Here is a 26,310-nt window from a genome sequence, read left to right on the forward strand (position 1 = left end):
CAATTATATCAATGATTTAAAGATCTGTTCAAAATTATTGGTTTTGAAATCTGACATTGTATATGCAAGTTACATATATTTTATGTTTTTGATTTTAGGAAAAAAGGGAAGGTTCTAGAGAGCCCTTATTTTTAGCAAAGTAGGTGTTGAATATTTTGTGGCTCTCACATGACTCAGAGAAAAGGAATCCAAAAAGAGAGGCCGATGTGAACCTAAAAGCGGAGGACATCCATAGTCGAGTGTGTATAAAGCAGTGACACGAGAAACATTTAGCCAAAAATAGCGATAAGCGAGGTATGGAGTCAAAAATCATGCACCGAGAATAATGCACCTCAGACTTCTATATAAAGTGGTAGAGAGAAAGTTCAATTCACATAGAGATCAAGAGAAGTCTGCAGCAAAACTTCTACGACACAATGAGAGCACAACATCTTGGCACTGCTATCCCCATCACCTTCCCCCTCCTTGACTTCCTCCAAGGCATAGTCCTTGGCATACTTGGCAATGAGGATACAAAAGCTTCGCTGACACTATTGGTTGTGTTTTGGGTACAAGCATTCACCAAAAGTCAAACTTCCGAGGCGGTCACCCATCCTATTACTATTTCAACCAGAAGCACCTAACCAAAAGGTAGCTAACGATTGAGTTAAACCTTTTTGTTGTTTATATCTTCAAAAGAATGTGGGATTAAATATTTTTTTTAAAATCCTACCTACGCTAAACCATATGTAGAATAAGCATATGAAGAAACATTTAGAACTAGCTAAATATGCATTTGCATGGGTGTATTATGGACGCATGCACTAATAATTAGGAAATAAAATCCCTTATGTTTGTGTGATTTTGTTCAACTTAATCACCCTTGATGTTGTTATTATTCCTCCTTAATTCCCCCCTTCTTCATCTCCTGAGAGTCAAATGTGAAGCACGATTTCCTTTCTACTTATGGTCGTGTATGTGGTAGGATGCATGTGTTCCTAATTAAATAGATGCATAAACCTTGCACTAAAATCATATTATATATTTTCCAAATTGTTTATGAGTATAATTCCTTGTTGCAACTAACATCCATGTGGTTCCTATTGATTCTAGTATTGCACCCTTTTGTATTTTGTGTGTACGTGAGAGATGGGCCCTTCTTGATCTCCTGATAGACGAATGCGTAGCAAAATTTCCTTTCTACTTATGGTTGTGTATGTGGTAGGATGCATGTGTTCCTAATTAAATAGATGCATAAACCTTGCACTAAAGTCATATTATATATTTTCCAAATTGGTTATGAGAATAACTAACATCCACCTGGTTCCTATTCTTTTTAGTATTACACCTGAGAGTTGAATGTGAAGCGTGATTTCCTTTCTAATTATGGTTGTGTATGTGGTAGGATGCACGAGTTCCTAGTTAATTAGACACAAAAACCTTGCACTAAAGTCATATATATTTTTCCAGATTGTTTATAACTCCTTGTTGCAACTAACATCCACGTGAATCCTATCGATTTAAGTAGTACGCCCTTTTGTGTTTTGTGTGTATTGTGTGAGAGATGACCCCACCAAGAAAGAGAACATGAAGTTCCAATGTCGTGCCTTAAGCTCCAGCAAACCCTCAACCTGTGGTACCAACGAATGAGTTTATGAGTCTTCCTCAACCACAAGTTGTCATCGCACCCACTCCTGTCATTACATAAGTTGACCTTAGCACAAGAAGCTTAAGATGTCCCAAAAATGACCATCATCATGAGACGAGCATGCATTTACTAATTAAATTAAAAACGTAGTTTGGCAAAAGAATTCTTTGATCTAAAAAAGATCTATTTGATCACTATAATAATTACTAATTAAGAATACAATTAACAAAATCATAGAATCAAAATATTATACTAAATAGCTCATGTAGTGTATCATTTTGCATACAATGATTACTTAGCAACTATTACTAAGAGTTACATAGGGAAGCCTTGGTGAGAGGGTCTCGATGAGATGCAATTAGCCCGAGGGAAAGGAGATTGGGAGAGATGCTTTGTAATTCGGAATTCTATAAAACTCCCTAATTGCCTGACTCGCGTGTGTAAACCATTCATCTAAGAGAGTTTCAAAACTAGGAAACCTAAACTAGCAAAACTTGTCTAGACATGCAAGTTTTGCAAACAAGCTCACAAAATTGCCGATATTAAATTCCTTAGATTCTATATAGACAAATTTTGGCTCCGAAAACATAGCAAGAGCACGTCCATGTATAGCACACAGAAATGCGCACCTGACATAATTTTTACTTTCTTTTTTAAGAAAAATTTTACCACTTTATGGGGAGGAGTCTTCCCTGCACAATGTTGTCATCTATAGCTACTATTACAACGTTGTCATTTCCAATGTTGCCCTAATTTGTGAAGTTATCAATGCCCAAGTTAGCCCCCAATTTACAAATATTACTTGCTTACTCATCATTGGGTGTGTTTGCACATTTCTTCCACTTAATTTCACTTCATTGAAATCAGTTTAGCACTCCATCTGTTTAGCTTCTATTACTAAAGAGTTAAGAGGGAAGCCTTTGGGGAGAGGGTCTCAACAAATGAGATGCAATTAGCCATAGGGAAAGGAGATTGGAAGACGTGCTTTGTAATTTGGAATTCTATAAAACTTCCTAATTGCTTACTTGCGTGTGTAATCCATTCATCGAACAAAGTTCCAAAATTAGGAAACCTAATATAGCGAACTTGTTCGGACATGCAAGTTCTCACAAAATTGCCGATACTAAATTCCTTAGATTCTAAATAGACAAACCTTGGCTTCAAAAACGTAGCAAGAGCATGCCCATATAGCACATAGAGATTCCCACGTGACATGATCTTCACTTCCTTTTTTTAAGGGAAAATTTTACCTTTTTATGGGGGAGGAGTGTTCCACGGAAAAAATGTTTTCATCTATAGCTACTTCTGCAACATTGTCGTTCCCAATGAGATGTGAACCTTGGTCTCCTCATTTTGCAATTTTCTTGTTTCCTTTTCTAGTCAGATTTTTTTCTTGGGTGGAAGCAACTAACAACTCATCCTGAGGCCTGTACCACCAACCCTCCTTCCTCTCATGTATCCTCGCCTCTCTTATTTCTTTCAACTTGGTCAACTTCTCCATAAACAACTTGCGGCAAGCACCCAGAGCAAGTGCAACAATGCATTACAAGATCCTCTCCCCTCATAGTTACGAGGCTTTGTAAATCACAAGCTGCTTGACAAGTCAGCAAAGGGAGCGAATATCGCATCTAATTTGACAGAATCTGGCCCCCCTCGCCGTGGACTATGACAGTCGGGAATGGCCGTGCACTGTCCCTGCACTTGCGTGCTCCAACTTCCGCCAATTGCCATGTGGTCACCCGTTATTACAGGGAATGGCCACTGCACGGCCATTCCCTACCCCATGAACATTGGACGCATGGTTTCATTCAGCACTTGTTAACTATACCTAGTGACATTAACTATTCAGCTGGTTTGCATCGTTGATGTTTCAAAAGCTATATCAAGTCCCCTCTTTTTCCTTGAAGTGGGTTGTCTCAATTCCTAAGTATTGACCATCATACACAGTTTTTCCAGCTATTTGGCCTCGGACCTGCTCATTGCCTTCGGCCTTGGTTGTGTTCTGTTCTACACTGCCCCATTTTTGGGACGTGTGTGTGTGTGTGTGTGTCCTTATCAAGACTCTTCCACACTCTCCCCACCAACTTCAAAGGGTCACACACACACACACAGAGTTTGTGTTTGGGCGCTTTAGCATTTGAAATGACGGAAATTCAGTGGACGGCATGAATTTCCTTAAGTGTGTTCAATTTAAGCCACATCAAAAATAGATCACAGACTCTACATATCAAATTGTATCTGATAAATTGATTACAACTTTAGTAAGTGTAGAAAACAGACATCAGAATACAGGCTCTGTCAAACTCTGGTAGTGGGCCCCCTGCTAGGCTGAGTAACACCATGTTATGAGAGTCTAGACACTTCCCAAGGCCTAGGACAGACATGATGGTGTGATATTTCGAAGGCTCCCGTCAATCTCTAGAAACCAATTTATCATCCAACAAGTTGAGGTCAAAGTTCCAAGGAAACTCCGTTTCAGGCCGTGTGGGATCGGAAACTCCGTTTCCAACATCCCCCACTTCTTGTCTCCTTCATGCCCTCTCTTCAGGAAGTTCCAAAAATGGCATACAAAATACAACAATAAAAGACCCTTTCGAATCTGTTCCATCGCAAAGAGCAAGGGGCGATGATAAATTTAATGCGTTTCTGCCTACGTGGCAGAAGCAATTGCCATTAAAAAAGTCAACGATCGTTGAAATCAAGGACTTTCGCTAGTGCCACGTAGGCACGAATTTAACCGCAGGTAAGAGCAACATGTTTGATGGTCTCATTCCATTCCCTATTTCATGTGACTATGGTTGAGGTACATGAAACTTAAAGCATCAAGTATTACACCCCTACAACAAACTTTTTGAACCGCTTGTAGACCAAAGCAGCACACCTGTTCGTACTGTAGACCTTTTGGCGGGCACCACAAGTAGACTATCACATAAAACTGTTGAATCCTGCACCCATCAGAGCTTCACTAACACGTTGGATTAAGCAGAAACAAATAACTATGGGCAATTTACCAGCTATTGGAGTTTGGAGAAAAAGGAGCAGCACCATAGCTAAAACCAAGCCCACTGACTGTTAATTACAGTAGAGGGATAACATAAAAAACATGTCAGCTGACCATAAATATAACTTGACATGGTTGCCTGATCCAGAGAACTCACTTTGAAAAAATAGAAGAAAAGCTTTTTTGGCAGATGCTGCAAGCCTGAACCCCAGGCCTCATTCACTTCTCTCACCCTCGTAAAAGAAATAAATAGCACCAAATTAGGAGATCCCAACCACTGATTATATTCATCCCAATCGTTCAAAATGAATGGAAAAAGCACAAGCTGTAGGAATAGATCATTGTCACTCTGCAAAAGTATACAAGTGCTTTAAGTCCCCAAACAGAATTCTCATGAAAGAAAATGTTAGGCCTTGCGAGATCGACTGTTTTTCAAACACACCCATAAAGCACATACAGAAGGGCTTTCCCTTCCAAAAAATAATTCACCATGTATGAACATCTTGATAGAGGCCAGACTGGCAATGCAATGTACAAAGTCTGTACAAATTACAGATAACACAGAGAACAATATCTGACAGTTTGTGTCAGCGCTCCAGCTATGTGCTTGCCCATCCATTCTCTCCCTCACATGCCATCAAAATGTGCAAGCATGCTCAGCTATGATGCCCATCCTAGGCATATCCAGAATACATTGGTTGCGGCAACATTTCCACGAATGAGAGATGGGATGAGCCTCCTCAGCTTACACCAGCTCACTGAGCAATAAGAGGTCAGATTATGGCTCAGGCTCTCATAGCTCCCTGCTGAACAGACATCTTCTCACATGGTCTACCCCTTGAGTGTGATTTTGGTGGTCGCACCATGGCGCACCGGGAAGGGTGTGCGCGCGCGCGCGCGCGTGTGTGTGTGGGGGGGGGGGGGGAGCGACGAGAAACTTTGACGATAGAGAGAATTTAAAACTTCATTAGGACATAACATGATGTTCAGATGTATTATCAATTTGAAACGACCCAGACGACTTTAGATGGAGGATAAAAAGGGTGATTATGCACAAAGCATTAATTGATTGATACATAATTGCTTGAGTGATGTCGGTAATGGTCTATTTACCTGCTGTTTCAATTAGTGTGCGAAGTGTGTACAAGCAATAAGCAGTTGTAATCACTTCCGGTGAGTGATCGGACGGAAACAAGAAGATAACTAGAATCTGCAAAACTTTCACATCAAAACAGCTTGAATAACTAGGGGGGAGAGAGAGAGAGAGAGAGAGAGAGAGAGAGAGAGAGAGAGAGAGAGAGAGAGAGAGAGAGAGAGAGAAATGAAATGAAATGTTATATTAACGTCTTCAAAAGGCCAAAGTGACCTATGAGACCAGAAAGTTACAATGCGGTGTATCTGATACAAAGTCAGATTAACAAAATAAATTAAACTAGGATAACAAAATATAAATACTGCGGAATCCTAAACTAAGCTGATAGGTGTCAAAGGTGAAAGGCGTGAAATGTGTTAACTAAGCAGTACAATGTGTAGACAATATGGGAGGGAAGTAGAGATCCATCTTCATAGAGATCCATCCTCATCTGCACTTTGGACGACGAAAAAGTATGGCTCGAATCCTTTGCTGTAGCCTCCTTCGAAACTGTGTAGCTCCTCTTCTCCATCGGGGTCGTCTAGGTCTCCCTAGCTCCAATGCTCGGTCTATGAGAATGCCAGTAGTGTGGGTAGACCTGTCCTCTGTTGGCTGCTCCTCTGTCTGTTCTTCTGGGTGTACAATATCTATTGTAAAGAAATCTGTGATCTGTCTCTGGGGTTGTCTCTCTTCAGCTCTCCTCAGTAAAGTTTCTCTATGCCTGTGTAACTCAAGTAGATATAGCCCCAGACATCTCTGATCCTCATAACTCATGACCCTAGATAGAGGCCCAAAACCTTCTCTGAATAGACAATGAAAACGGCCTCGTATCTCATAGTACACTGTGCAATGACATATGTAATGTACCTCTGTCTCTGGCTTTAGATGGCATAAGCGGCATATCCTGCAGACAGGAAGTTGGTCGGACGTGAGTATCTGGCCAATGGCACAACGCAAACCATGAGAAAGATGTGTGTCCATATAGCTAGGTCGAATCACAAACCCATCCCTTGTGAGGTGGAGAAGATGCTCTCTATAGAAAGCCATCTTTGTGCCCAACTCTTGTATCGGCTCTATCCATGTCCTCCTCGTGTCCAGCTGACTCAGATCCTGACGAATGAGTCTATTAATCTCTACCGCGTCAGAGACCTCAAGGGTGCCTGTAGAGAGTATTGAAAAGGAGGCAACCTGTCCATGGTAAAACCATGTGTCAGAGAGCTAATCGTCACGGAGACGTGGCAACTGCTAACCTTAGTTGTTGGTTTCTTTCCAATGATTTTTGTTTAATTTTTGAGACCCTCTTTTTGAAGTTGCAAATGGTCGGACATTGTACGGCCAATGTGAACAGTAGTTTCACCCGCAGACAGGAAGTTGGTCGGCACTGGATCTCGTAAAGTAAAAGGATGTCTAGGCTCAATTCAAGATCATGTAGGTCCCCACGTCGCACTTAGCAAGTTGGTGGATATTAGGAAGTGAACTCAACAAAGGCATAAAGTCAAGGTGGGATCACCAACAGAAAGTATCCGACAGTTGGGCCACATTGCACTTTTGGATGCGGTTCCAATGAGGATAGATGGTCAGAAGACCAACGGGAGTCCAACAGAAGCATCTCCTAAAAATTAGGGAACTGCTATTTTGGGCCGTGAAATGTGTTCGCGTCATTAGCTTCAAAATGACAAGGGGAACATTTTATTACTCTGCTGCAAAGTCAGCTGATGCACCAGTTGAGAGATTTTTAAGCGGGAAGCCCAATGCGGGTAATTGCATGTATGAGTGCCAACTGGCACTTTTTGGCCAATTTACCAAGTGTCGGAGAAGAGAACTCGTAACTGACTTTTTGGAGCAGTTTTGGAGGCTGATAATTGTGATTTTCAGGCATTTCTCTCCATTTTTGAGCTTCCCATGACCTTATCTAGGACCAAGGAGCTCATTTTCAGCATTGAAAGGCATCAGATGCGTGTTTACAGGGCTGTTTTGCTAAGTTTTCAGCGATACGCAGGTTTTGGCAGCCATGGAAATCTTCCCCTTTTTGCATCTATTTGTTCACAGATGCATTACAGGTCAAGGGCAGAAGAGGGGGCGCTCGATTTATACTGGGGGGATGCTTCATTGAGAGTCTGTTACAGGTTAAGAGCTATGGAGTGCTTTCTTTCCCTCTCATGTACAGTGTGGTGCTAAGAGTGATGCCTTGCACGCTACACACGCTCTCTCTCCCCCCTACGTGCAGTTATGTGATGCCCCACAAGAGGGCTCTTCATTTGACTGATGTACAGCTGTGTGATTTCATGCTTTTGTGCTGAGGCAAGAGCCTCCTTGAGCAGGAACAGGGGTAGCTAATTGCTACTTCAAAGCAGGCACCGGTGAGGGTCATAACCTCACCGTACAGGTGCATTTTTAGCGCTGTAAATTGACTGTTTTTCAGCCATAGGGACGCCAGAACCATTGGGAATAGTGCCCCACTGGCAGAGGACAGTTAGGGGACTGTTTAAGGTTGAAAACAGGGCAAAAACCAGTACATACAGCGAGCTGAATTTACTGTTTTTGGGCAGGAATCAGAGGGTATACGCCAGTGGAAGTGAGTTTCAGCGGGGGAATTGGTTTCGCGTAAGTTTTGGGGCTGTTATGCTGCCGAAATTTGGCCAAATCAAGTAGTATCTAGTGTGATACAGGTAAAAGATTCCTAGGACCTTACTTTGTAATTTACCCTCTCAAAGAATAAAGAAATACCGAAAGGGGCACCCATTTTGGGGCCTACAGGTTGTCGGCGTCTGCTTGGGGCATTCTAGCTTCCGAGCCGTGTGTGCGCTAAGTGTTAATTCCCGTCGCAGGTTCTCTTTGCAAAGTGCTCTGTGAGTGTGTGTCTAAAGTAAAGAATTTCGGGTGAAAGCCAACGCCTACCGCCCCACGGGCCGGTTTCATGGTTTCGTTGCCGGGACATCAATCACTTTTTCCTCAAGAAGTGAGCCTCGGTTGTTTTGGGTAAAGACACAGAGTACAGGAACTTGGAATTACACTATGACTGACAGGATGAACGACACCAAGGAAGAGGGTTTCTCTTCACAGGACAGACACGAAATTCCGCATGTTCGCCCTGCCAAAAACTGGTCAAATTAGGGCTGATTTTCTGCTACGTTTTTAGGGTTTGCAAGTATGAACCAAGATGAGATAGGGAGAGGTCTCACAGTGGTAGATTGGCCACTAGATCTCCTGCGGGAGTGATGTGGGTCTGCCAAGTGGCACGCTGCTCGCCAATTCTTTGAGGCGATTGCTTGGATTCTTTGATGCATTGGTAAATCATCTTGAAATTTGAGCTTACTTGGCCGTGGGTAGTACGCCATAGTGTTGTGGAATTATGCTCGTTTGCAGAGGCAAGAGCCTTTTGCACACGTAAAAGTTAAGGGACGGGTTGCAAGATGCTATGTGGTGAAGTTCAAGAACTATCCGCCTATGGATGCAAAGTGGAAGGAAGAGCATGAACTGTCAGAGTCACCAAACGTATTGCAGCTTTACCTTGAAGCCTTTCGGTTACAACCTACCTATGCCCCAACCCAACGTGTGCAAAGGAGGGGTAATGATAGAGCTAGCACATCAAATGTCCTCATGGATTCAGTGCAATAGCCGTGTACAGTTTGACAAAAGTATGAAGGTCATTAAGTCATTTGTACACATGTTTTGACAATCTTTCTTGTGGATACATGCGATGATAAAAGAGTGCTAACAACACAAGATCATCAGTGCCATGTATTTATGGTATGCAATCGAGGACGTTTGCGATTTCAAGAGGGGGGTATGTCACGAGGACGTGGCAACTGCTAACCTTAGTTGTTGGTTTCTTTCCAATGATTTTTGTTTAATTTTTGAGACCATATTTTTGAAGTTGCAAATGGTCGGACATTGTATGGCCAATGTGAACGGTAGTTTCACCCGCAGACGGGATGTTGGTCAGCATTGGAACTCGTAAAGTAAAAGGATGTCTAGGCTCAATTCAAGATCATGTAGGTCCCCCCGTCGCACTTAGCAAGTTGGTGGATATTAGGAAGTGAACTCAACAAAGGCAAAAAGTCAAGGTGGGATCACCAACAAAAAGTATTCGACACTTGGGTCACGTTGCACTTTTGGATGCGGTTCCAATGAGGATAGATGGTTAGAAGACCAGCGGGAGCCCAACGGAAGCATCTCCTAAAAATTAGGGAATTGCTATTTTGGGCCGTGAAATGTGTTCGCATCATTAGCTTCAAAATGAAAAGGGGAACATTTTATTACTCTGCTGCAAAGTCAACTGATGCACCAATTGAGAGATTTTTAAGCGGGCCCAATGCGAGTAATTGCATGTATGAGTGCCAACTGGCACTTTTTGGCCAGTTTACCAAGTATGGGAGAAGAGAACTCGTAACTGACTTTTTGGAGCAGTTTTGGAGGCTGATAATTGTGATTTTCAGCCACTTCTCTCCATTTTTGAACTTCCCATGACCTTACCTAGGACCAAGGAGCTCATTTTCAGCATTGAAAGGCATCAGATGCGTGTTTACAGGGCTGTTTTGCTGCGTTTTCAGCAATACACAGGTTTTGGCAGCCATGGAATCTTCCCCTTTTTGCATGTATTTGTTCACAGATGCATTACAGGTCAAGGGCAGAAGAGGAGGCACTCAATTTATGCTGGGGGGATGCTTCATTAAGAGTCTGTCACAGGTTAAGAGCTATGGAGTGCTTTCTTTCCCTCTCATGTACAGTGTGGTGCTAGGAGTGATACCCTGCACGCTACACACTGCGCTCTCTCCCCCCTACGTGCAGTTATGTGATGCCCCACAAGAGGGCTCTTCATTTGACTGATGTACAGCTGTGTGGTTACATGCTTTTGTGCTAAGGCAAGAGCCTCCTTGAGCAGGAACAGGGGTAGCTAACTGCTACTCCAAAGCAAGCACCGGTGAGGGTCATAACCTCACCGTACAAGTGCATTTTCAGTGCTGTGTATGCGCTGTAAATTGACTGTTTTTCAGCCATACGGACGCCAGAACCATTGGGAATAGTGCCCCACTAGCAGAGGACAGTTAGGGGATTGTTCGATGCTGAAAACAGGGCAAAAACCAGTAAATACAGCGAGCTGAATTTACTGTTTTTGGGCAGGAATCAAAGGGTATATGCCAATGGAAGTGAGTTCCAGCAAGGGAATTGGTTTCGCGCATGTTTTGGGGCTGTTATACTGCCGAAATTTAGCCAAATCAAGTAGTATCTAGTGTGATACAGGTAAAGGATTCCTAGGACCTTACTTTGTAATTTACCCTCTCAAAGAATAAAGAAATACCGAAAGGGGCGCCAATTCTGGGACCTACAGGTTGTCGGTGTTTGCTCGGGGCATTCTAGCTTCCGAGCCGTGTGTGCGCTTAATTGTTAATTCCCGTCGCAGGTTCTCTTTGCAAAGTGCTCTGTGTGTGTGTCTAAAGTAAAGCATTTCGGGTGAAAGCCAACGCCTACCGCCCCACGGGCCGGTTTCACTAATTGTCTGGAGGACTCTAGAGCCACCCTGGCATATCTGTCTCTGGTAGTATCCCACAGACTGTGTACAAAGGAGACTGATCTGGTAAACGCCTCAATCTCCATAGGAGAGGCAGCTAATTCCGCTCGAATGATATCATGCAGTACGGAAATTTTGGCTCTAATCAACCGAGAGATGATAGATTCTAGGGGCTTCTCCATACGCCTCCAACCATCCTAGCCTACAGAAGGTCCCCAAACCTGCACCCCATATAACATAGTAGAGGCAACCAAAGTATCAAAGAGCCATAACTTTGCCCTAGGTTCCTGGAACTGAACCTGCGAACACATCCTCTCCATTCCTCCCAGAGCCGCACCAGCTCTAGTTAGTCTAGTCTCTGCTGCTCTTCTCAAAGAAAATCTCGGCCCAGTAAAGACTACCCCCAGGTAAGTGTATGCATCTGTATACTCCACAATCTCCTGACCATATTTGAAAGTAGGTACTGATCTCCTGACCCATTGCGGTGTGGTGTTAAACACCATAACCTTGGTTTTACCTAGGTTTACACACAATCCACTATCCTCTGCAAAACTGCGTAGTGCATCCAAATGTCGTTGCATACCTTTTGATGAGTCAGATATCAGCACAATATCATCAGCATATAGCAACAATGGGATCCACGTCCCTGCCAGTTGGGCACCCCTGTCACCCTCTCTGTCAATGTAATCAAACACCTCATCAACATACATACCAAATAGAGTAGGAGACAATGGGCAGCCCTGTTTCACTCCAATAGTAGAGTGAACTAAATCAGATACCCCTTCCGGAGTGCGTACATGTCCCATCACTGATCTGCACAAATCCATAATCCCCCAAATCACCTCTATGGGCACCCCCATCTCCTGTAGTCTGCGCATCAATCGAGCTCTTGGTACCATGTCAAATGCTTTGCGAAAATCCATAAAGCTACAATAGATCCGTCTCCCATGTGCTCTACCCTCCTCAATGATGGCCCTGAGTGGCAAAATATGATCAAGGGTGGAGAAACCCCTCCTGAAGCCGGCCTAACCCTTTGCTCGTACACCCTCGCCCTCTGCCCAATTACTAAAGTGTTGCTCCAGAATAGATGCATACAACCATGCCAATGTGTGTCCAACCATAATAGTGCAGTAGTTCCCAGGCTCTGTAGGGTCACCAGCCAAGGCTCTGTAGGGTCACCAGCCTTGAAGATGGGCATAATATTAGACAACCTCCAAAGTCTCAGGTAATCCCTCACACATGGCACGATTGAACAACACTGTGAGAACCTCCATCAGCATATCCCTGGCAAGTATAAAGTGCTCCGCTACTAGACCGTCATGATCATATGCCTTCCCGGTCCTCATCTTGTCGATGGCCCTTTGTACCAGCTCAGGTGTAAAGAAAGTGCTCGTAGCTGGGCAAGGCTTGGTGTAAAGTGTGAGCTTTGTCCTAAAGTGTGAGTCAAGGAGAGGAGAGTGGATTTATCCCACATGCAATGGAGCAAGGCTGTAGAGCTACTTAAAGCTCATTTCATGAATGAATAAACACAACTCCATTTTGCACTACATGCTTATCTATGGTGAGCTTGTGCTAAGCTAAGTCAATACTCAAGATTGTGTTTATGAGTCCAAGCTAATTCTATCTTGGAACCTAATTCACTTGAGTGATAACCTTGCTTACACACACACTCACACATTGAAGCTATGTTTCTCTTTCATCCACCATAGCTAGCTCGATCCAATTCCTAACATTTGGTATCAGAGCCATGGTGTGCTAGCTAGGATTGTCATTATGCATTAATGTGTATTAATTATTAGCATCTCCATTAGATCGATTAGCATTTCATAATTGTTGTCACGGTCCATTAACATTTTCATAGTTAAGTTGCATATCTCACTAATTAAGCACTAATCTAGTTATGTGTGGGCATGTCCTTGGCACACCCAAGAGGCCACTACCCTCCATGGCTAGATAGGCTTGATTAGGGAGAAGATTAGTATCCAATTTTTGCATACTCTAGTCATTTTTGTGTCCCTCCAATCAATCTCTCCACCTTTGCAATCACCTAACAACATTGACCTCATCTCGAAGTGCTTGACGCAAGCTTTTCATAGAGCCTTCAAGCTCTGCAATCCGAGCTCAAAAATTTCTTAAAGTTCATCCTCAATTTTGCCTATTATTAGGTGTGTGTGTGTGTGTGTGTGTGTATTTTGTGGGAGAAGCCCTGCAAGACCGAGTTGAAATATTCTATTTTTGGCCTATTACCCACGTGGAGCCCAATGGGCCCCTTGGCTTAGCTTGAGCACTACATTTAGTCTGGCTTTGGAAGGTCGTGGGTTCAACTAGGGCTTCACCAAATGCGCAAGGCCGGCGGACTCCAAACAGGCGGTAAATTCCAACTTTTTTGTTGAAGGCGGATCCGCCACCGGCCGGCTGCAACCTACGGCTACGCGCATCCGTCCTACGGCTACGCGCATCCGTCCATTCCGCCTGCGCCTGCCTGACTGGTCGCCCGGCCTGACCCCGATGAAGTGCACACTAGGGCATCTACACTCATAGCAAGTGCATAGAATTTGGCCAAAGACAAACAAGCATTGGGAATCATCTTCACCTCCTTGCATGACAACTACGTGCATTTCATAGATGAATGTAAGCATGCACATGATGCCTGGCATGTCCTAGAAAGTAATTTTGGAGCTAGGGCCAAAAGAAGCAAAGTTAATCTTAAAAGACAGCTTTACAAAGTTACTATGATTGAAGGGGAGGACATTGCTAGCCTAGTGAATAAGCTTAAGAGCATTGTCACGCAGCTCACTTACATCTAGGTCGAAGTACCAGAAGATGACAGTGTCACAAAACGGGAGCGTACACGAGCACTTAGAAAATCTGAAAATTATAATACTTTGCAAACATGAGAGAAGGGAGAAGATCGACACAGTATTGGGGACCAGAAGGCTGGTCCCCCCCCGTTAAGAGTATTCTTTTATTCAGGGAGAATTCTTATACAAGCACGAGAACCCGAGGAAACCCCTCCGTTCTGTAACCTTAGACCCGAAGGTCGTGCTTTCCCGTAAACGGCTTGAGCGCAAGGCCGTTCCTTCCCATAAGGGACTTAGGCACGAAGCCGTACTTTCCCATAAAGGGACTTAGGCGTAAAGCCGTTCTTCCCGTGAGACGGGAGATTCCTGCAAAACAAACCACACACAGCAACAATTCTCAATGCGTATCAACGCCTTATACCTGTCACTCCTTGCTTGGAGAATCGACCTCCGTACTCAGTCGTCACGCGAACACTTGCAGTTCCGTCGCCAGTCTCTGCTCCAGAATCCTAGCGCTAGTGCTTTTCTGCTGCTCCCGGCTCTCCCAAACTGGAACGCTGGCTACCCTTTTGTAGGGTCTGACACCCGGCAGGAATAGGGGTCCAAAAGCAGAGCTTGGCGCTCCTAGAGAGAGGAGAGGAAATCACGTTTTCTAGAGAGAGGAGAGAGAGAGATCGCAAATCAGCCCCATGTCTTGGTTTTAGCGCTGGTTTTCTTTATAAGGACCTTGCTTGCTTTATTTTATTAACAAAGGGGCTGGTCACTTTAAAGTGACCGGCCACTTTATAAAATAAAGTGTGAACCTGTTCAAACTTTAAAAACTCACTCAGTTAGTTAAAATAATGCTACACGGACACATTCCAGGCGTCCCCGGGTGCAGGACACTACACAGATGCAATGCAGACACAGACTCCTCGCGGGAAAACATCTGTCCTCCCGCGACTGTTCTTGCTTTTCGTAAAAAGCTTCATTGAACCCATCTTTATTCTTGTGCTTGCGTTCTTACGCGTATTTTCTTACTCAGTTCGGATTTTCTCCTTAGCCTACGGGATGCCCCCTTAGTGATGCACCCGTCACCCATCATGTGACGCATCAGGGGTACTCGTAACCCGGCCCTTCGCACCGAACTTACGGAAACTCCTTCGCGATGTTTACCGTCACCCATCAAATGACACATCAGAGTTGTCCGTTCCTGGTGGCAGTTCCTGTAGCTACAATCTTTTAATTGTTCTTAGTGCACATAATAAAATATCTTAAGAAAAGAGATTAATCATTTAAAATAAGAAAATAGTCCAATTAGCAACATCCCTCTGGCTTCTAAACAGTCGACCTCAACTGTAGTGCTTGGACATATACCTCCAGTATCTCGGGATAAGCTGCTAATTCCTCCCGCGTCATCCACTGAGCATCTAGATTCGAATAGTTCTTAAACTTGACCAAATACTTCCGTGTTATCTTTCCGGATTTGAGAGACCTCTCCTGATGACTTACTATCTGCTCCGGTTGGAGTATTTCTTCTGTTTCCTCAACCTCAGGAGGTTCCTCAGCGCTAGGCTGGCTCGGAGGCGGTCCCACATACGGCCGGAGTAAACTGACATGGAAAGCATTATGGATCTTCCAATTAGGCGGTAGCTCTAATCGGAAAGCGACATCATTCACTCGCTCAGTAATCTGAAACGGCCCATAATAACGGGTTGAAAGTTTTACCACTTCCCCCTTATGAGACGCTTGTTTCTTAAGTCTTGCCTTCTCAAACTTGAGTAAGACTAACTGTCCGACTGTTAAGTCTAGATTCCTTATGTGCTTGTCGGCAGCTTTCTTATGCTTTTCCTGAGAGCGTAGGATAGCTCTCCTAACTTGCCCGTAGGCGGTGTCCAAATCCCAGACAAATTCATCCGCTGCAAAGATCTTATCCTTAGTTAAAAGGATGGGTGGAAGCAAAGGCTTACCATAAAGAATCTCAAAAGGTGCTTTCCCCGTCGATGAGTGTATGGTATTGTTATACGCATACTCGACAAGGGGCAAATACTTCTCCCAGTCAGATTGCCGGTCTGACACATAAGCTTTTAACATATCCAATACTGTGGAATTGGCTATCTCACTTTGCCCGTCCGTTTGAGGATGGTAGGCAGATGAAAAATTCAGCTTTGTACCAAGATTATCCATCAAGGCACGCCAAAAATTTCCTGTCATGCGAGGATCTCGATCACTCACAATAGACTTAGGCATTCCATGATGCTTAAAGAGCTGTGCTAGAAAGACCCTAGCCATATGATCTGCTTTGATCGTTTTCTTGACTGGTACAAAGTGTGCTTGCTTGCTAAACCTGTCTACAATGGTCCAGATCGCGTCATTTCTAGTCTGAGTTCTAGGGAGATCCATGATGAAGTCCATGGCAATACTTTCCCAAGGTTCATTAGGCATAGGCAATGGTTGTAGCAACCCAGGCGTCTTATGCCGATCATACTTCACCTTTTGGCAAACCAAGCATTCCCTAACATACTTATCAATGTCTGCTTTAAGGCTAGGCCAAAAGAAATATCTTTCCATTGCTAAGGTCGTAGGGAGAATACCCCGATGACCAGCATAAGGCGAAGCGTGTGCTTCATCCATGATCTTCTTTCTTTAAGGTTCCGCCACACATATGGCCTGATGGTGGTAGAGATAACCGTCCTGAATGGAATAGGGAAACTCATTCTCTCCACGATGTAGCTTTCCCCAAATGGTGGAGAAGGTAGTGCTTCTAATTCTTGGTGATACACCGAAGTGATAGCGTTCACCCTTGGCCGCCTAGACAGTGCGTCTGCGACTACATTCTTACTCCCAGTCGTGTGAAGGATCTGGAAGTGAAACATAGACAAAAAGTTTGCCCACCTCATCTGCTTCTCAGATAATTTCCTTTGCGTAAGAAAATACCGCAAACTCTGGTGATCAGTCTTGATCACAAAATCTGCTCCTAGAAGATAGTGCTTCCAGTTGGATAAGGCGTGAATCACAGCCGAGAGTTCCTTTTCGTAGATTGATGCATGCAACTCTGCATCCTTAAGCCGTCTGCTTTCATAAGCCACTGCATGGCCTTCTTGGTTTAACACTGCTCCGATGCAATCGCCTGAAGCATCGAAGTGAACCTCAAATGGTTTCCTTAAGTCAGGCACTATCAAAATAGGTCCATGGCTTAACAAGTATTGAGCCGATCAAAAGCTCCTTGTTGTCTCGATCCCCATCTGAAAGGAATCTTCTTCTTTGTCAAATCATGAAGGGGTCCTGCTACATGAGCAAATCCTTGGACAAACCTTCGATAATATGAACATAATCCCAGAAAGCTACGTACATCATGTACCGTAGTGGGAATAGGCCAGTCTTCTACCACTCGGATCTTGGCAGGATCCATACTCACTTGATTGTGAGAGACTATATGGCCGAGATAGTGTATCTCAGAGAGAAAGAACTCGCTCTTCTTTGCATTCACATGCAACTCATGCCTTCGCAACTCTTGAAACACTAAGTCCGAGCGCTTCCGATGTTCCTCTTTTGACTTAGAGACGATGAGTATGTCGTCAAAGAATACTCCCGTAAAAGCTCGATACGGGCTGAAAATGCGGTCCATCATGCGATTGAACGTCGCAGGAGCATTGGTCAAGCCGAAAGGCATTACCAAAAATTCATATAGTCCAAAGGTCGTGCGGAAAGCAGTCTTATGGACATCCTCAGGGGCGATCCATATCTGATGATACCCACTCTTTAAGTCTATGCGACTAAAGACACTTGCACCCTGCAACTTATCAAGTATATCATCAATCCGAGGGATCGGAAAGCGATTCTTGATCGTGATCTTGTTTAAAGATCTGTAGTCTATGCACATTCTGAACGTGCCATCTTTCTTCTGTACCAATAGAACTGGAGAGCAGTAGGGTGAAGCACTGGGCCGTACTAATCCTTTCTCTAGAAGCTCGTTGACTTGCTTCAAAATTTCTTCTTGCTGAGCAAGACTTACCCGATAAGGGGGTTGATTGGGAGGCGAGCTACCCGGTATGAGATCTATGCGGTGATCTTCCGGGCGTACCGGAGGGAGTTCATCAGGAAGTGTTTCCGTGAAACAATCCTTGTACTTTTCAATAAATTGAAGACACTTAATTTCCAGACTAGAGAGAGAGTCCCTACTAGTTTTATCCTTTGCAAAAATCAAGTAAGCAGAAACACACTTCTTCATTTCTTTCTTAATGGAGATATGGCTTACAATTGGGAACTGCCAATCTCCTGCATCAGCTTGAATCTTTATTTTCTTACCCCCATGATCAAAAGTGAGGGTCTTTTCCAAAGTGCCATGGCATAACCAAGATGATATCACATCCCTCGATGGGTGCCATCAAAAATGATTCGCGGTCCTTGTACTCGCCAATCCGAAGATTGAGTTGTCCTTGCACGGGAGTTGTATTGGTTGTCAACCCCTCGAATGCCGATCCGGATGTAACCGGTGTGCCAAGTTGAGCCGGTGAGAGGCACAATCGTTCCGCAGTATCCAGGGAGATGAAGTTATCCGTGGATCCTGGATCATAAAGAATCAGTACTCGCTGGTTGTTCAAAGACCCCCAGCCCTTCAGAAGTTGACGCTTTCCTTTCTCCGTTTCTGTGTTTCCTTGAACATCTGGAATTGAGTTCGAGCTTGGCGGTGCGAGCTCCTTCCTTGCTTTCTCTTGCCTCGTAGAGGCTTGTTCTTGCCGTTGCTACTTTAGCGGACAACCCGGTTTCATATGTCCTTTCTCGCCACAGTAGAAGCATCTTCCTTCCTCTCTGAAAGTTTGAAGTTGGGTAGGAGAAAGATACTTAGTTCGCTTGCCAGTGCCCTCTGGTTTCTTAGAATGATCATCGTCTCTAGATGGAGAACGTTTTCTTCCTTGGCCCCCTTGGTCATCGTAGACCCCTCTTTGTCTTGCACGGTAAGTGCTATGCTCCATCTTTCTGGGCGTCCCAGTTGAGTGCAAATCCTCAGCAATGATTGCTGACTCCATCATCCTTTGAAGAGTATCATGCGGATACACCTTCATACTCTTTCGAAGCTGCGGTTGGAGACCCGCTTCGAACTTTCTTTTCTTTTCCTCGTCGGCAATCTTCATGAAGGGAGTGACCTTCAGAAGAACCGACCAATACTTGTCCACATAAGTCGTTACTCTTTCATGTTCCTTCTGGGCGAGCCAGTCCCATTCCTTCCGTATGTCCTGCTCGAAGTCAGGTGGAAGAAATTGTTCATAAAATTCAGATTTGAAGCTCTCCCAAGTTCTGGCCTGAGAACCTTCCAGAATCTTGGCTAACCACCAATTACTTGCCGTTTCCTTGAGGTGCATCCCCACATGGCGTAATTTGGATTTTTCTGTGAAGTGCCCATTGGTAAAGGCGACTTCAAACTGTCTGATGAAGGACAGTGCTTTGGAGATGTCTCTCCGTCCGTTGTAGGTTTCGAACTTGATGTCCTTGTCACCTGATTTGAAGACTCTCATGCGATGTTGAGACTTGCGACCATGCTTCTCGAATCGAGGCTTATCTTTAGGTTGATGTAGGGTAGTGGCAGTAGTAGCTGCTTCCTTCTTCTGACGAGATGATCGAGAAGTAGAAGTATAATCAAGAGAATAAGATGGAGATGAGATAGAGATGTCCTTGCTCTCGTCTAGTAAAGAGAGCGCTTTTTCCTGGCCTTTCTTTTAAGTAGGCCGTTCATTCCGATCCGAAGATCCTTTGTGCACTTCGGCACGTTCTTCTTCTCTTGCCTCCTGTGGTCTCACGCCAACAGTGTTGTCTGGATACTTGGCTGCATCAGTTCCATTCGTTTTCTTCATTCCGCCCAAAAGCTTTTGGACGTCTGGCAGCAGTAAGATTTGTTGCAACTCCGCAAGTTGAGCTTGCACTTGTTGAAGCTCCTCTTCAACGCTTCTCCATTGGCCTGACATGGTTCTTCCCGTTCTTCCCGGAATCGTCCTTCTTTGCAGAGAAAGAGAGGAGTCCGAGCTTGATACCACTGTCACAAAACGGGAGCAAATCTGAAAATTATAATACTTTGCAAACATGAGAGAAGGGAGAAGATCGACACAGTATTGGGAACCAGAAGATGGGCTGGTCCCCCCCCGTTAAGAGTATTCTTTTATTCAGGGAGAATTCTTATACAAGCACGAGAACTCGAGGAAACCCCTCCGTTCTGTAACCTTAGACCCGAAGGTCGTGCTTTCCCGTAAAGGGCTTGGGCGCAAGGCCGTTCCTTCCCATAAGGGACTTAGGCGCGAAGCCGTACTTTCCCGTAAAGGGACTTAGGTGTAAAGCCATTCTTCCCGTGAAGGGCCTTTCCGTGAGACGGGAGATTCCTGCAAAACAAACCACACAGAGCAACAATTCTCAATGCGTATCAACATCTTATACCTGTCGCTCCTTGCTTGGAGAATCGACCTCCGTACTCAGTCGTCACGCGAACACTTGCAGTTCCGTCGCCAGTCTCTGCTCCAGAATCCTAGCGCTAGTGCTTTTTTGCTGCTTCCGGCTCTCCCAAACTGGAACGCTGGCTACCCTTTTATAGGGTTTGACACGCGGCAGGAGTAGGGGTCCAAAAGCAGAGCTTGGCGCTCCTAGAGAGAGGAGAGAGGAAATCACGTTTTCTAGAGAGAGGAGAGAGAGAGATCGCAAATCAGCCCCCTGCCTTGGTTTTAGCGCTAGTTTTCTTTATAAGGGTCTTGCTTGCTTTGTTTTATTAATAAAGGGGCTGGTCACTTTAAAGTGACCGGCCACTTTATAAAATAAAGTGTGAACCTGTTCAAACTTTAAAAACTCACTCAGTTAGTTAAAATAATGCTACACGGACACATTCCAGGCGTCCCCGGGTGCAGGACACTACACAGATGCAATGCAGACACAGACTCCTCGCGGGAAAACATTTGTCCTCCCGCGACTGTTCTTGCTTTTCGTAAAAAGCTTCATTGAACCCATCTTTATTCTTGTGCTTGCGTTCTTACGCGTATTTTCTTCCTCAGTTCGGATTTTCTCCTTAGCCTACGGGATGCCCCCTTAGTGATGCACCCGTCACCCATCATGTGACGCATCAGGGGTACTCGTAACCCGGCCCTTTCCACCGAACTTACGGAAACTCCTTCGAGATGTTTACCGTCACCCATCAAATGACACATCAGAGTTGTCCGTTCCTGATGGCAGTTCCTGTAGCTACAATCTTTTAACAGTTCTTAGTGCACATAATAAAATATCTTAAGAAAAGAGATTAATCATTTAAAATAAGAAAATAGTCCAATTAGCACAAAGTGACCATACTATTAAGTGCACTTCCACCTTCTTATGACCACTTAGTCACAATTCTTGAAGAAAAAGAACTAGCACCACCATTCCAAGATGTCATCAACTCAGTCCAAACAGAAAAAAGAAAGCAAAGAGGTTCACTCACCTCATCAAGAGGAGTTTTTATTGCAACATCCTCAAGGGGAAGGCATTCGCCATCAACATCGATAAACGGAAGAAAGTGTTATGAATGTGGAAGAATGGGACACGTAGCGAAAGACTGCTACACAAACAAACCTTGTAACAAATGTGGTAGGAAGGGACACCCTCCTTCTCGGTGCTACTCAAATGGAGGCAGTAGCAGTGGAGAAAGCAGCAGCAGTAGAAGCAACAACAGAAGCAACGAAGGCAAGAGACCTGACAGAGTATCAGCTCACATAGTAGAAGACAAAAAGGATGAAGACGAGAGCAACGTTGTCTTTTATGAAGACCCATTTTGAAGATGCAGACTCTCTACTTATAGGGGAGGACTTTTTCTTGTGTGGATCTTATCATCCTGTGTGGACATCACCATCCTTTGTGGATTTTCCTTGTGTGGATTTTATCATTCTGTGTGGATATCACCATCCTTTGTGGACTTTATTTTCTTGTGTGGATATCACCATCCTCTGTGGATTTTGTTAGCCTGTGTGGATCATGCATCTTCAGTATCTTGTCTTAGTCCAAACCTCAAGGGGAGGATTGTGAAGTGTGAGCTTTGTCCTAAAGTGTGAGTCAAGAAGAGGAGAGTGGATTTATCCCACATGCTATGGAGCAAGGCTAGAGAGCTACTTAAAGCTCATTTCATGAATGAATAAACACAGCTCCATTTTGCACTACATGCTTGTCTATGGTGAGCTTGTGCTAAGCTAAGTCAATACTCAAGATTGTGTTTATGAGTCCAAGCTAATTCTATCTTGGAACCTAATTCACTTGAGTGATAACCTTGCTTACACACACACTTACACATTGAAGCTATGTTTCTCTTTCATCCACCATAGCTAGCTCGATCCAATTCCTAACATTTGGTAGGGCCTGGAAGGGCTTCCTGTCCAGGAACCGTATAAAATGATGTCGCATATTGGCCCCACACATCAAGTGAAGTAATCATTGGGGGAGGGGAGTGCTCATGGAGAAGTTGCCATGCCTCTCCTGAGTCCCTACTCAAGAATATCTGATATAAGTCTCGCTCCATTTGAGCTAGGTAAGCTCGCTTCTTCCGTCGCACAAGGCGTCGGAAAGCAATCTGAGACTGTCTGTAAGTGATGACTCCTAAAAGAAGATCCCTCTGAAGCTGGACTCTCATCTCTCTGCACTCCTCATCATACTAACTATTCTCGGGCATGCTCCCAGAATGTCGTCTCTTGCCCGGCTGAGTGTGTGGGTATGCCACTGATGCAGCCCCATGGAGTGTCTCAGTCAGTAGAGTGGTGCACTCCTCCACTGAGAGACATGTACCATTTGTGCCAGCTGTGCCTTCCAATAGACCGTCCCAGATCTCCTTTGTATAAACGAAATCAGTCTCTGGTGTAAATGTATAGCGGCTGCGTGACCTGCCTCCTGATGTCTGGGTTGTACTATACTGAATTTTAACGGACAGTGTCAAGAGAGCATGATCTACTGCTATGCACTGGCCTGGCTCCCACTGTGAAATCCTGAATGTAGGGGACAAAGCTCGGTTGTGTCATAACATAATCCATTGTATTGGCCCCATGTCTGTGTGGAAAGCATGTGAAACCGGCTGCTCTAGGAAATCGTTGTAAGCCATTAAGTATGGCTAATCCATGTGTAGTCGTCATTTCGATGAGGTATCTTCCATACTCCGTCTGCTCTATGTCATCTGAGCATCTGTCAAGTCCCAACTCACCCACATCCAGCTCTCTAAGCATCTCATCTGAAGTGTCGTAGAAGGCTGTCTGTGAGTTGCCCGTTCAGGCATTGAAGTCCCCTAGGAGAATGATATCACCATCCCTAGAAAACTCCCATATGTCATCATCTAGAATAGAGAAAGGCGACTGCCCTCTGGATGCAGCATACATTGATGTACTGGGAGGAAAGTAACATATGGCAATATATAGGAATCGACCTATGTCAGCTCTCAGTCTCACCCACATAGAGTCTCTGAGAAGAATACAATATCCTTGTCTTTGAAACTGTCCTCAAATGCACCCACGTCCAACCTCATAGACCCATTACAAATCCAGGTAGCCATCTTCAGTGTGGTCCCATAGGTCTTGCACCGTCATGCAGTGCGCCGCTCTAAAATCACCACTTGTCCATCTCTGTAGAAGGCTATCTTTCCCTTCTCCCTTGCCGCTGTAATCTCTGGCATTACCTCTCTCATATGTGCGAGCTGTGAGAGAGTCAGGTCATCACCGAGGAAAATACTTGTCTTTTTGAGAGTAGGCCTCTTCCTCAAGAATTCCTTCTTCTCTTCCAACAAGGGGAAGTGTAGTATGAGAGCTCTCCCCTTTGAAGACTTTCCCGTGCCATCACTTTTCTTACCTACCCTCTATGCCTTTGTGTCCAAAGGCTTCTCCATCCCCATCATGGATGTAAGGCTTGTGACCTCTTTCTCCACATTGTCTATGTCCTTGAGACCGGTCACTCTCACATGCAGTGCTCGCATCCGCCTTCTTTGTTCCTCTTCGAGGGTCATGTTGATAAGCGTCGGTGTACAAGGAGTTTCTTGACCTTTCCCTTTCTTGGCGACCTCAATCCATTTTTCGGCCTTGTCCGCCTTTTTTTGTGTCCTTGTTATCATCTCCGCCCATGAAGATGACTTTGCCACATTCAGTTTCTCTTCCTCTGTGATCATCCTTACCTGTTCCTTGATTTCCTTGATTTCATCTATTACCGAGGGCCGAAATTCGTCTTCCTCTAGTCCACTGCTTACTCTATCAGCAAGCTCCTGTTTAAGGGCTGAGACTTCTTTTTTGAGTGTCCGTATCTCGGCGTTTGGGTTCTCCTGTTTGAGGGCTGAGACTTCTTCTTTGAGTGTCTGTATTTCTGCGTTAAGGCTCTCTTTCTCCTTCTTCCATTGTGCACCTTCATTGAAGACCATCTGAAGGAGGTTGGCCTTCTCCTTCCACCATCCTTCCATCTCTGTTTTCCACTCCTTCATTTCCCTCTCCATCTGCGCCATCCGCTTGTTCGTGAGTATGAACGTTTCCTTTGCTCGCGACTTGCAAATAGGTGAGACATTGACAGCTTCCGTGTCCTGTGCAGGGGAGATTGCTTTCATGTTTTGTTGTTCAAGAGATATATTGGGCTCACTTACCATTTCGCACACAGAATTGCCCACTGAATCCTATGCGTATGAGAGAGAGAGAGAGAGAGAGAGAGAGAGAGAGAGAGAGAGATTTTTGACCAGAGATTCAGTAATCCACAACCCGAAGCGGGAAGAAGCACAACCCCAGCCCACTGTGGGCATCAACCATAAAGCAAGATGAAATGGAAGGCCTTGCGCCCGTTGCCTTGAATCTGAACCTGTCCAAAACTGTCCAACAAATAACACGCAGTCCCCTAGGTTAGGAAAGCTTGCGAACAAAAAGCTACCCCGCAGGGCGCAGGGAATATACCACGCCAAAAACACGAGATGCAGCCCCAGCGGGACCTGCTCCCATACCAGCACCTGTACTGGAATGAAAAACACACGCAACCCCCAGCTGGGTTGGCTTGCGGATCTGATAGGCCCTATCAGGGCGCTGAACGCCACCTGAACATAGCCCCCTCTGTGGGACTGTTTCGTTGCCTGAACGCAGCCCCCTCTGTGGGACTGTCTCACTGCCTGCGCACGCAAAGGAGCAACCTGCACATGGAGACCCCTGCTAGCTTGTTCGCGAGCTTCCTCCCCTGTGCAGTCATCAGTCCCGCCAGCCAAGCCTGAGAGAGAGAGAGAGAGAGAGAGAGAGAGAGAGAGAGAGAGCCTTACTTGATGAACGTTGCAAGCCGGTGGAGCTGGTGGGCACTGCAAAGGGTGACGGCGATGGGAAGTCTCCAGCGCTGTGTTGGTAAAGAGAGAGAGAGAGAGAGAGAGAGAGAGAGAGAGAGAGAGAGAGAGAGAGTGCGCCTGCGACCTGCTCCCTATGCGTTTCTGCAGCCCTGCACGTTCAGCAGCCCCTGCACGCTCAGCAAACCCAGCCGCTCTGCTACCCTAAGAGCCCATGCTCTGCTCCCGTGGTGCCTTGAAACCTGCGTGCTGTGGTGCTGAGGCTGAAACCTGCACGCTGAGGTGCTGAGGCTGAAACCTGCGCGCTGTGGTACTGAGCCTGCTCACGGTGAGAAGTCTCCAGCGCTATGGTGTTGTACCTGCGAGAGAGAGAGAGAGAGAGAGAGAGAGAGAGAGAGAGAGAAAGAGAGAGAGAGAGAGAGAGAGAGAGAGAGAGAGAAGAGAAGAGAATTTTTAATGTCGTGGGAAACCATCCCAAGAGACCTGAGAGAGAGAGAGAGAGAGAGAGAGAGACACGGGGTGGCGGAATTCCACCCCCAGACAGCACTGGCCCCAAAGACCGGCGCCCCTTTGGGTATTTCTTTATTGTTGATACGCGAAGGTACAATCTCTATGGTTATTTAAAGGCCCTTGGCCTCACCCCAAAGCAGTACATGAAAAACAACACTCCCAAAAGCTTCTAGTCCAACAGCTAGAGCGCAAAGGGGTGGTCCGTACACGCTGCCGCATCATCCAGCTATCCACAAATCACACGTCCGTACAGCTGCGGCGCTGCCATGTCATCATCTAATTTGATGTGTGTCTATATGCGCATGCACACATGCGCTTTATTTAATTTACGCCCCTCGGCCAAGGTCTGTAAGTTGTAGATTTTTAATCCCAACCCATTTAATTTTTGGGCCACTCGGCTAAGATCTGCAAGTTGATAAACCTTCTTTTGCTTCCAGGCTCATCCCAAGAAGCAAGGACAAGGCATGGTG

General features: G+C 45.1%; 1 protein-coding gene across 11 annotated transcripts in view; it reads right to left on the reverse strand.

Moving 5' to 3' along the window:
* Positions 1–3,852: 3,852 nt before the first annotated feature.
* LOC147457144 (uncharacterized) overlaps positions 3,853–26,310 on the reverse strand; it is a 54,678-nt gene continuing 32,220 nt past the window's right edge. Inside the window, exons 4-6 of one of the 11 annotated variants that reach the window (XM_086512132.1) lie at positions 4,786–4,861; positions 4,639–4,696; positions 3,853–4,562 (exon numbers count right to left, since the gene is read on the reverse strand). In XM_086512132.1, the coding sequence (XP_086368258.1) occupies positions 4,465–4,562; positions 4,639–4,696; positions 4,786–4,861 (232 nt within the window). In that variant the 3' untranslated portion in view covers positions 3,853–4,464. The other 10 variants (XR_015188083.1, XR_015188079.1, XR_015188078.1 and 7 more) reach the window with 10 other exon arrangements.

The sequence above is a fragment of the Adiantum capillus-veneris genome, chromosome 5 (genome assembly GCF_014529385.1).
Source record: "Adiantum capillus-veneris isolate H3 chromosome 5, ASM1452938v2, whole genome shotgun sequence".
Lineage (NCBI taxonomy): Eukaryota > Viridiplantae > Streptophyta > Polypodiopsida > Polypodiales > Pteridaceae > Adiantum > Adiantum capillus-veneris.